Here is a 12,789-nt window from a genome sequence, read left to right on the forward strand (position 1 = left end):
AAACAGAAAGTAGGAAAAGAAGAAATCAATAGAGATCAATGGCAAGGGTTTAGATGTTAGCTAAGTGAAAAAGAAATCCTTTGAAGCTTAGACATATGGGCTTAGAAAAACATTGACCAAGAGCTAAATTCTAGTCAGATAACATGTAGTAATTATACGGAAGGGATAAATGTAATTGTGAGGAGTAAATAACTAATGGTATTAAAAGACCTCAAATCATCTCACTTTCTCCAACAAGATTGCATTCCTTTTAAATGGGGAACCTGCAAAGAATCTGTACATATATGGAATCATCAGAGGTGGTATGCTACATGTAACATTTCCTGAAACCAAGTGTATTGGTCTTCTGTCAGAGGACCAAGACATGCCCTGTTCTATGAGGAAAAATATGAGACTCTGGTAGACTAAGGAATCAGAAAAATAAGTGCTGTGGTCAGTTTGCAACTGAATAGTAAAAAAAAAATAAAATTATGAGGTCCAGATAAACACCTATGAGTTCTGAAAGATTAAATATAAATTAGCTGAGCTGTAAGCAAAAATGTGAAACTACCTTATAGGCAGTGAGCGAAAGGAAAGCAGTAAATATTTTAAAAAGTGGCAGTCAGGAGAATTACAAAAGTAAGCTACTTAGGTCGTGTGCTTAAGTTTAATAAACATACTGAAATAAGGATTAATACAATTTGAAAGGTCAGTCTTGAGGTCTCACATAGCCACCAGGTAGGTTTCTCCAGGGAAAGCAAGTCAATCATCTGTCACTCTTTGAAATTACTAAAAAAACACCTAAGAATTTAAAAAAGAACTTCCTATCACCTGACAACACACAGACGGTGGAAGCATGGTCAAAGGAGGAGTTTAGAAACATTTCCAAGCAACTCTGGGTAGCATTAGAAATATTCAGTCAGAGTGGATGCTCTTGAGGGATTTCAAGGGTAACAAGAACAGCTTTTGCAGACCTGAAAGGCTGAACTGAAATAGAGAAGAGTGTGCCCCTGTGGATGGGGACAGCAGTCATGGCTAAAGCTGAGGCACTCAATGCCTGCATTGCCTCACTCTTCCTCACCAAGGTCTCTCAAGCCTTTGTGACTAAAGGCAGGGCTCAAGAAAGCAATGAACAATGAGCAGCAAGTAGTCAGGTAAATCCCGACCAGAAACGGCAGGGATTGATTGGGATCACTAGATCTGTAGAAGAAAGCCGGTCTCTGCCAGCTGAGAAAGCTGGCCCCTGCCCTTGCAAGGCGACCTGCTTTAATTTTTGAAAGGTGAAGGAGGCTAAGGGAGATCTCTTGCGACAGGAGAAAGAAAATATCCAGACTACATTGAGAAAGTGAAAAAAAAATGATTAATGGAATTACTGCCGTTTGTCCAGCCTCATGGAGTGAGTGAGTCCTCTCAGCACATTTCTGAGCACATGAAGGAGAAGCAGCTGACTGGCAGGACTCAACATTGACTCACCAAAACTAAGTCATGCCTGACCAATTTGGTTGGCTTCTACACTAAAATTACTTCATTGTGGACAAGACTAGAGATACTGACATAGTTTACCTTAACTTTAGCAAGGCAGCCTGCCTATCTGCCTCCCACAATACTCTTGTATCCAAAGGAGGTCATTAGGTACAGCTGTGTGGGAAAGAAGGTTTGATAAATTCCCAATTGGATTGTCATGCTCATGGCATATCTCGCCTGCAGGCTGCTAACAGGTACCCCAGAGGTCTTACCTGGGACATATCTTTACCAATGACTTGGAGGAGGTAAGCAAGCACCCTCCTGTCAAGTTTGCAGATGACATGACATGACACAGAGGGACTAGCCACCTGCTCAAGGACAGGCTGAAGTTCAGATGAGCCCAGAAAGGCTGGAGGAGTGGGGCGTGAAAGCCGCAAGGACACGTACAAAGCTCTGTACCTGGGGATGAATAAAACCCTGCAACAACCAGGCTGAGCACAGCTCTGCAGAAAGGCACCCTGGTAGGCAGCAGTGGGCCTTGCTGAGAGCTTCTCCTTATTTTACCATTAGGCAAAGTGTTGTGCAAAGTGCTGACAGTCTGTCTATCTGTCAAAAGCATCACTGATGAAAGGCACTAGATAAATACAGCATACTGTGTTCATCCATTCTGTTACTGCTGCCAGTACATTCCTGTAATCAACTGGCAGCGCTCAGCAGTGCAATGAGCTGTCACAAGATGCATACTGCAATGTCCTGTAATTGTTATTTGTCATACTAGAAAAGTGTAAAAAAGTATTTATCCAGTCTCCAATTTCTAGTGACAACACTTAGTAAAATTGCAATCATTACTTTACAAGACTCTGTATAGCCATATAATTTCTAATATAACAAGCAACAAAGCATTTTTTGGATCTATTATTGCCAAGCAGGATACAACTGACAGGTGTAGCTGCTGCCACAAATCAGTTAAAAACAGCACACACACACAAAAAAGAGCTCCTGTGTATATCTTGTGGCTATAAAAGCAACTTTGTTATTTTCAGAAGGGCAAACCAGCACAAGACATGAGCTATTAGTCTCGAAGAGTACTACAGTCAGGTATGGGAGGAAAACAGGCTGAGAAGCAAGTGTGCCATCACACACAAAAGCACCACCAGCAGGGAAATAACAAGGAGAAGAATTATGTCAATGCCTTCAGGAAGGCATGTTGTAGCTGCCATGTCTGGCATTAACTAGATTCTGCAGTGCCTCACTGTTAGATGTGCTATTCTAGAATGCAGGATGCCTCTCAGCTGCCCTGCTTGCATCTTTCCACAGTCCCAGGTGAGGTTCCATGCTGAGAAAATGAGGACAAGAGGACAAAAGCAAGACAAATATAAGTGTAAACTCTATGGATGTGCTAAATGCTGCTGTTGGCAGTAAACCCAAAGTTCTGGTTCACATGCCCATATGCTCAGGATCAAGAAAGCAGCTTGGGAGCCTTGGAGGTGTACATGTGTATATACCGCTACATAGACAAGCTGCAAATACAGCAAAGATCTATCAGATGTCAGTGGCTCCCTCCCCTCACAAAAACACGTAAAATGAGATCATAATATATGTGACCTCCTTCAGAAGCTGTTTACTTAATAACCCACAACTCTGCAGACTATTGCTGAGACACTCCACCTGGAAGCTACAACAAAACAAAGTACAGCAAAACAAAGAGAAATGACAAACTTTGAGAGAATTACTAGAATTATTAAACTACTGGAATTATGAACCACTGAGGATCCTTTACAGAAGAAAGAACTCTTAAAACTGCTTTGCCTCCAGCCTGGTTTATAGCTTACACGTTGGTTGGTGTACCTCTGCTCCTGGATTAAACAACTCACTCTCTTTTCAGACAGATGCATTTAGTGGACATTTAAATCCTCAGCCTCACTCTGCCCCTCAGTTTCACCACACAGCTGCCACACCAGATCTCAAAATATGGAAAAAACATTTGTCAAGCTAATCAATTCCTGCAAGGGATCCTTTGATGCACCAATCCTGATTCCATTATCCACAGTGAAATGTAATTTTTCAATAGTTCTCAGATTAACTATCTGCAAAGAAAAGCACTCATTAGCATGAGTAAGCAAAACTTTTTTTCTCTTTGAATTTCTGGTTTTGAAGCAATGAGGTAATGAATGATAAAAATTGTTTAAAAATATAAAAAAAAAGCAGATAAAGTTGTAAATAATGTTAAAAGAGAAGACATCTTTAACTGAGATTTTATACAGACAAATTCTACTTCTAGGTAAGTGAAGTCAGGTCATTCAGCTTATATTTGTCTTTCACTTGTGCAGCATTATGGGTGAAAATATTACGTGTGGCCTTAATGATAAGTTTTTTTTTCTCATTGAAATTACTGGGATAATACCAGTATTATCCCAGCATCAATATTATCCTAAATTAACTAGGCTAATAGGGCTATTCTAAGGAGGAATTGAGTCATTTGAGAAAGAGTTATTAACAGATGTATTTTTCTGTGTTTGTTGATCTTGTTTAGTATTCTACACTTTAATCAGGCAGCAGTTGTCAGGTCACTTTCATTTTATGGCTTAGTACAAATTAGTTACTTTGCAATTTAAAAAATTATCTCTTCCTCCAGCTAGAAGAAAAACATAGCAGGATTTGGATCTGTTTCTTTCTCAAAGCATACCTTTTTCTATAAATTCAAATCCTAGACTCAGATTTGGTAATATGTTCACATATGTCAATCAAAAGCGTTATGAAAGTACACAGAAAAATGTTGAAAGGCAGAAAGTCATCTTCATAAAGAAGTAACTGAATTTTTTTAGGTGATAAAATACCACTGAAGTCAGAGACTTGAGCATCAACATATCCTTGTAAACCTGGGTTATAGATCAATTTAGGCTAGCTGTGCTAGACTGGAGTGCTGCATAAAGCTGTCTGCAAGAACTAGTTACTACATTTTCAGCAAAAAACAACCAATGTCATGGCCTACATTGAAGTCTTTATTTATGACTAATTCAGATGAAGCTTTCCAGTGCTTTTGTGGGTATTTTGTTTATTTGTCTGGTTGTTTTTTTTCCTAGGACAGTAAGGATTAATTCACAGGCAGATTTAGGGTTAGGGAACAGGGCACATTAAGCTAAGGGGTTTGGCTGCTGTCAGGGTGAGCTGTGGCAGAAATCTGTAATACTGCTTGCAGGCTGAACCATGTTTAAGAAAAGATTAATGTTCATGCATTGGGCAATATCTAATTAGTGTGTTCTGGGTAACCTCCTTGCAGAAATCCTGCAGTCAGTTGCACTGAGCTGTATAAAGCTTTAAGGACTTAGCTTCCAGTGAATCATGGTTTAGCAAAATGTTGTGAAAAGAATAGCTAAGAAAGACCTGCTTTCCCACTATGCTTCCATTTCTGGAGGCAGAGGTCTCACCTACCAAACAGGATACACTGGTTATAAGATGGAGAACATAATGTGAACTTCTGATTTTACAGAAGACAAAAGATGAACACTCCTCCTCACAACATGTACAATCTGAACTTTTACGCTTCCACATTTTAGAAGTAGATTAAACTTTAAACCACCTAACATCAGGCTTTCAAGAGGCAAATCGTTTGACTTCTCTGTGCACTCCACTCCCACAACCTTCCTGCAAAATGTCTGTGCCCAAAAGAAGGTGGTATCACCATCTCCTAATCCAGAAAAACAGCGCAGTAATTTGAAAAAAAATCAATCTGCCAATGGACTTTAATTTGGTCCTAAAGGAATCATAAAACATAATAATGTCAACACTGGCTCAGTGATGAAATTCAGAACATGAGCACCTCCTAGAAATAGCTCTGGACCTCCAAATTTATTTGGCATTTACTTAGAAAAGCCACTCTTAATTACTACTAATTTATGTTGCATTTGAGAAAGCAATCTAGTGATTTAAATCACATAGAAATTGTGCTTTGCTGCCACAGAGTTTTGGCATTTGAAATGCTGTCTTGATTTGAATGTCATCTGCAATGTGGGTCAAGTGTGAACAAAAGATGCATCCAGGAACTGCTTTAGAACTTGAGTACCTCTGCTCTTGATATTGCGTGCTGGCAGAAGGTGAAAAGCTGAGCTCCCAAAGGTATTAAGAGTAGCCATTTCTCTGGAAAAGCAGATTTAACACCCATTATTTTTCTTCTAGTTTCTCTAAATTAATTTAAAAACTGCAAAAATTTGATTCAAATTGAACATTGAGGCAGAGCACAAATGCCATCAAGTGAGGTTATACAGCAAAGATCTACTTTGAAACTCTATAGGGAAAGGGAACACGTATTTCTCTAAGGCTCCTCCTTAGTGGATGGACTAATAAAATTTTGCTTGCTTTGCTACTCAAAATATAGCTGTGGATACCATGAGGCACTGACTAGGAGCAGTGGGCCAGCCTTCACACCAACTAAGCAGGGGAAGCTGCAAGAGCTCTGAACACAAACTAGCTTCATATCCAAAAGCTGAAATGCAGTAACTACCAAATGTTTAATGGAAACGAAATGTGCTTGTGGGCTGCTTACTATCTTTGTAAAAGATATTACAAGGACCATACCTACAACAACGCACTGTAATATCTGATGCTAGCTGGAAATCTGAAATGAAAAACTATTAACTACTTTTTATATCTGTGCAAACCCACTGACTTCAATTTCTTTCCTTTTTTTCCTGGCTTGTCTAAAGCTCACAAGCACTACTAGCAGAATCTGAATTATTTTTTAAAATGCTTATACTCATTTCCATTCTGGCCTTGAAGGCTCCCCAAGGTACAATTTGAACTGTTAAAAAAAAAAAAAAAAGGAAAAAAGGAAAAGAGGAGCATCAGCTTTTTTCTTTATTGCTTATTCATGTTTTTCACTTTGCAGTAATTCAGCATGATAAACAAACATCCTCTTTTATGTGCTGGTTTAAGTTCCAATTTTGGCAGTTTTGTAAACTAAAGTTTTATACTCACACCATAGTTAGGATAACTTCATTCCCTAATGGATACTAAACACATCTAATTACTCTATTTTTGAGCTGAAAGTGCTGTTGAAAAATGTCTGTTCTTTCATTCCAGGAGCTTTCCATCTGCAACATTTTCTACTGAATAAAACATTTTCAGTGACTCTGCCCATAAATAATACAGCACAAAGACCAATGTAGTCCCAACTGTACATAATAACCTCAAAATTCCACTGAGGCTTTTCTAGTGACATCATAATAAACTGCAAGAAAAAGCTGAAGATGTATTAAATTATAGTTTGGGTATATTTTATTCTTTTTTACACATCATAAGAAAACAGACATTTGTCACAGTAATTTGAACATTTTTCTGGCTACTTCAAAACTAGAAGGGACATGATTTCAAAGCAGGATGCAGAAGCATATTTCATTCTTGTAAGGACAAACTGAATGAATGAATATATCATTATAATTTATTTTGCATGTATAAATTCCCATGTTGTTTCTTCAAAGTCCTTGTTCAAATTTAAATATCTTAAAATTTAAAAAAATAAATAAATCAACTTCCATACAAATATCAAGATCAATGTTGACAAACATTGACACGTCATATAATTTTGCTCCCATACAAATTTTGAAGGGATTATAATTGAGACTACAGAGTCAAATGGTAGGGTTGTGTCAAAACAGCCCCACAGCATTGCATCACTTCAAAATCTGTTATTCAGAATATAAAAGGCAATCATAACTTGATTTAACTGGTAATACAACTGAATCAGGGGAGTAATTTTCTCATTTTCTCATGATTTTAGTCTGTTTTGTATTTTTCTGTCTTAGAGTTATGGAGCCCTCTAACAGATGACAGTGGTGAGGTTGTTACCTCAGAAAGGAAGGATAACAACCATAGAAAATTTTCAACTTGGAATGTAAGGACTGGTAAAGCCTGGGCAATTTGGTCTATGGAACAGCAACTTCCCCCTCCACCTTCACCACCCAAGAGTCAGGACATAACCATGCACTCCAGGTTAAGTACTGCTTCTGCTCTTGGGTCCAACTTGGGCTTCAATTGCAATTGAAACTTGTCTGCTATTGCAGATGTTCACCAGCCTATGTGAAAGCCTGGATTGGTTTTGGCACACAGAAAATCCTCACCTAGAGAAGTACCTTTGTGCGAGCACAGTGACTGCTGGCATGCAGTGATGCTTGATCCTGACCTATGAATTCGCAGGAGGCCAAGGCTCCCCGTGCTCAGCCTGTGATAGTGGCTCACTGTCTCAAGGGGAATTTCAGAGAGATTTTGAAAGCAGCTGAACTAGAGGCAGAAAGACTTTAGGTGATGATACACACAAGTCAGGGATTTGAATCAATGACTGGACTGGGAAAACAAAATTTTCCCTAAGGTCAGCATTGAGCCTGACTTGAAGGTCAAGTTCTTATCTTTCTGAAGGAAGAAATACAGTGAAATGTGCCTCTCTCCTTTAAAGTCACTCTGTGATTTTTGCAAAGAGTAATTTTGTTGCTCTCATACACTTTTACAGACTTATAGACTCGAGATTAACCTGCTAGGAAAAAATGGCTATCTGTGGTGCTTGGCTAGCTAATGCTTCACTAATGCTTCTGCTTTGACCCAGGAGTGAGCATTTGAAGATGAAGGATGTCACTGGAGCAATGGGAGCGAGGATAACTCAGCAGCTCTCTGAAGGAAAGGATACTGGAGTACGAAAGGGCAGAGAGAGAGGGTAGCAGACCTAGAAAGATTCCTGTGGTATGGAAAGATGATGTGATCTTCAAAAAAAGACTGGAAGGTGTGACAGAAAGAGTTCACCATAAAAGGGACAGGAGAAGACCAAAACATTAATTTTTGGGAGGTATGAAGCAAAGGAACAAATAGATGGGAAAAAGTGAATGAAAAATGATCTGCTTATTTGTAACAGGAGAGCTCCTGGGAGCAGAAGGAGTGAGTTTGTTCCTGTTTGTTGCTGTTAACACATCCCTGCCTTGGCAAGAACAGGTCAAGTCAGCTTTGGGGTCCCCATACTTTTTTTGAAGAAGTATTGGGTTCTTCCGGACCAAAGTGTCAGAATGTGGAATACCTCTGAATGGAAAGTAGAGCTGGAGAACACAGCAGCAATTTATAGTCTCCTATTTCAAACACTGATAATATGTGGTCATCTCAAACTCAATTGCTTCTTTCAAAATATGTATGTCTGCCAAAGGGAAAACCATCTGCTAGAGGCCAACAATTCCAATCCTAAAAGCAGAGTATCTCCAGGGAGACCAACAGTTCATGGTATATTGTTATTTTTCTAAGTTTCTAACTACTTCTCAGGAGGATAAAAGTTTATTCCTGTTCTCACATTTAAGTAGAGCATTTATATCCCTCTACATGTATATTTACGTTTGCCCTCCTTTCCCTTGAATCATTCATTATCAACTTACTGGATGGAGTTCTCAATGCGTGTGATGGTGAGGAAAGCTGCTAGGTTGGCCGTGTAGGAGGAGATGACAATCAAAGCAAAAAGCCACCAGGCTCCCATCATCAGTCGGGTTGCCAGGGTTGTGTATGGAACCTCTCCTCCTGTAGGGAAGAAGGAAAAGCAAGAGTTTTCATTTGGCAGAGGAACGCTCGAGCATTGCTCGGGATAAGTAGACTCCAAGGTGAACAGTGTAAAGCAGTTCATTAAAACCTGTGCTTCAGTGAACTGAGCAGGATTTGGAGCTGCACTTTCTATGCAACAAAAAGCACTGAAGGAAGCCCACATTGTCAGTTGTCATTCCTGCGTTTAATCTCTCTTGCTATTGTGTATTTAATTGTAGTTCATCTGCCAGTCCTGTCCAGTAATGGAAATAGACTTCTAGATCTCAGAACAAAAGCAGCCAAAGTAAATTCTTACAATGTTCTTTCCTTAGAGATCTTATCTAAAAACCTTAATTAAGTTTTTCTTTCATTCTGGGGAACATAAAGTCAAAAAATCCCATCAAAACACCATTACTTTTCACAGTTCTGTAGGCAGGCAGATGCTCGTGAGAACCATATGTACGTGTACAACTTGCTGCAAGTGATCTTGGACATGCAGGGAAAAAAAATAAAATCACACGTATTGAAGAAGAAAGCAAACTTTCTTTGTATTCCTACAGCTGCTTTCCTTCAAAATCCAACTGCCATATAAACAGAACACGAGCTGCAATTAAGCCTCCCAGGATGAGCTGCAAACTATCAATTGTGTGACATAAGCCTAGTAATGCAAGCCATGAAAAACAGCAGTTTTTATCCACACAGCTGCCCCAAAATACACTAGCTTGGAGTATTTGGAAGAGCTCTTTTTTGTTTAAAAAAGATATGAATCTCAGATTTTTAGATGAAGGAAAATGTTGGGTTTTTTTTAAAATCCACCTTTGCAGTATATTTTGTCACAGCTACAAGTAACTAAGGGGGGATAGGTGAACACAGCAAACACCCACAATCAACTGCTCAAGCTGTTCACCCTTTTCCTCTCCCTCTACACTCAGCAATTTCAGAGGCTGATATTATTTTTGAGGTAGCTTTCTTCTATGCAAAATCTTATGATTGTACAATGCCTGGAATTTGCAAAAGCAATTTGTTACCAATTCAATCCTCTGTAGGAAGTTTGTTCTCTACTTATATAAAAGCTCCTTAATGTTTCCACAGCAAGTAGGTTTAAGGGAATACAAATTACGATTATTCCCATTCTGAGAATAAATAATTTTCACTTACATACAGAAAGTAGATATTTAATCAGTGTTGTCTATTAAAGATTCTCTTACTGCTTTATTCAGAATTTTTCTTACCTATACAAAACACTGGGAACTCCACATTGCCACACAAATTTGACTTTTTTCCTGCATCAGTGATGTGGAATTGTACCATATGTGAAATAATAATTGACTCCATTCATTTATACTTTAGGTATATAAACACTGAAAACCTTTGCCTTTTGAGAATTCCAGAAATGACAGAAAAAAATCTGTTAGACCTACAGAGCTGGAAACAAGTTTTTTTTTATTTCCAAGTTGCCATGTAATAGTCTGAAATAATCTACTGATCACATTGGGACATATTATTTCAGTCTAAGGATTATCAAAGATAAACACTAACTTCAACATGTGAAGATCTGTTTCTCTGCTGCATAAATTTTAAATTACTTTTAATATAGTATTTCTACTTTACAACAGTTTTTGCATTGTCTTTGAAATACTTAATTTAAAAATTATTTTTTTAATTAAATGAAAAGAGCAATTACATTAATTTTTCAGAAAAGGCTGCTTGTCCTTTTAATTTTCAGGTGCCAATCCCTGCAGATAATCTTCACACTTAATTGAAATGGCTGGTGTGATTGAGAGCAGGGCAATGATATTTTGGATATCCTTGCATTTTCACTTTTCAGCTTAATGAGTAAAACCCTTAAATTCTCACTTTTTTGAATTGAAATTGAATATCAGGAGGGAGAGGACCATTGAAACTCACACACCTGCCTTCTGGTTCAAGCAAGGATGCTGTGCATCAAGTGAACATGAAAGCCACTATCAATCCCTCAGCCACAGTATTCTCTACTCTCCATGCAGCTTTCCCACACTTCAATAAGGTTGTCCCCACTATTCACTGTTACTTTTTCCTTTTACCTCCCATGTTAAAAATAGACTTTAAAACCCATGGATGCTGGTTAGCCCAAGTGCTTTTCATACAGATTTTTGTGAAGCCTTGGTCCTAATTCACAGTTGTTCCTTGTATACCAGCAGTCAATAAATGAAGCTTGAGGGCAAAGCTTGTATTGAAGTACGTGTACAATAAACATATATCAAAATAATTCCTTGCTCCTCTAACAATTCTTGCACTGAGGCTTCTTAAACCATCATTTCTAAAGCAGGGCTGACACCACAACTGCATAAGTGCATGACTGTTTTTAAGCAGTACAGGCAGGGTACTCCACCTTTCCCAGTAAAAGAAGAAAAGAAACAAAAATCAAAGCAGATCTTGTACTGCCATGGTATAATTTCTTTGGCATCTATTAGGACACTCAGTGTGAACAGTGTTGTTCCATCTTTGCTAAAACACTTCCTGCACCATGACAATTCACCTTAGGAAACCTCTTCATTCTCCCCAGTTTTTTTCTGGGGACAAAACTTTCTGAAGTTTTCTTTCAGTCTCAATCCACGTTTTCTCAGTGCAGAAGAGTGCCAACAATCACTGCTGTTCCATTAACATTACCACGACAGAGAGGTACACACCTAAAAGATAATATTCTCAACTTTAAATTAGTGTGCAGGAGGGACAGACATGCAAACCTCCCTGAGCTCTGCTTTCCAATATCTAGGATGAGTTTCAGGAGTGTTGACATCTTTATGGATCACTCCATGTTCTAGTGACAAGAGGTTACACACAGGACACAAAGCAGGAGGGGCCAAGAGCATGGAACAAATGTTGGCCTGATGCTGTCTCTCATATCATACCAGCAAAACTTAGCAGCCCCTAATGGCAAAGGGGGCCATGCAGACACATGTTGATGACCAGAGAAAAATCTGTTCTATTACACCTCATTCCTATAGCAAAATCCATCAGTGGAGGTCAGCACGCTGGTTGTGGTTACAGTAAAAACGCCGCTGCTGGGGCATGATGAGCAGTGCTTAAAAGTCCTGAGCCCCACTCATGAAACAAATGGAAATCATAGAAGACAGCAGTCCTGGAGTTGCTTTGTCACCCTAAGAGACAGATCTCAAAGGAATACTGAGGCTATATCCTCATTTATTGTGGCCTTTCCAATACACCCACAGTAGGGTATTATGCAACACAAAATTCCACTACCTGTATATCACCTACGTTGTGGCTACAGCTCCCAGCATAATTCATCTGACGTGATGGGTGCTAAAATCACTTAGAAAAATCTCATCTGCCTTTAAAATTTTAAGATTGTATGTGCAGGAAGGGAAAGATATTTTCCAGAGTAAACTGAACTAGAAAAATCAATCTTATTGGGAGTTTTCTGAAAAAGTTGAATTACTGTAGAAATCACAGTGAAAGAAATTACTTTTAGTCCTCCCACTCTCATCTAATGCAGCTCTCTTTCATCAATCCTAGACCATTTTAATGCTGGCCTACTTCAGATGACAGGCTTAGACTGCAACTTATCTTATAAATTTCTGTTTATTCCCGTTTCTTTCAAAGTGCTTCAAGCTAAATAGAAGGCAGGAAAAATGCATTGTCTTGATAATACAAACAATATAATGCATAATTATGACAGAATTAAATATCAGGATAAAACCCAACTTAGAAGATAAAACGTGAAACTATACAATTGCCATACACATTTTAAAAAATTATTTTCCCTCATTTGTATTCAGTTTAAAGGTTTCTTCATATCAAAAA

At 38.5% G+C, this 12,789-nt stretch overlaps 1 protein-coding gene across 5 annotated transcripts in view; it reads right to left on the reverse strand.

The window, feature by feature from the left end:
* The window catches only part of GRID2 (glutamate ionotropic receptor delta type subunit 2), a 679,862-nt gene that overhangs the window by 92,787 nt on the left and 574,286 nt on the right, over positions 1-12,789 (reverse strand). For all 5 annotated transcript variants that reach the window (XR_015803327.1, XM_014875285.2, XM_088163983.1 and 2 more), the window contains exon 12: positions 8,847-8,985. Coding sequence is in view for 4 of the 5 variants with exons in the window: in XM_014875285.2 (XP_014730771.1) it covers positions 8,847-8,985 (139 nt within the window). In the remaining variant the exon portion in view is untranslated. The remainder of the gene's footprint in view (positions 1-8,846; positions 8,986-12,789) is intronic.

The sequence above is a fragment of the Sturnus vulgaris genome, chromosome 4, assembly GCF_052056855.1.
Source record: "Sturnus vulgaris isolate bStuVul1 chromosome 4, bStuVul1.hap1, whole genome shotgun sequence".
NCBI classification, from domain to species: Eukaryota; Metazoa; Chordata; class Aves; order Passeriformes; family Sturnidae; genus Sturnus; species Sturnus vulgaris.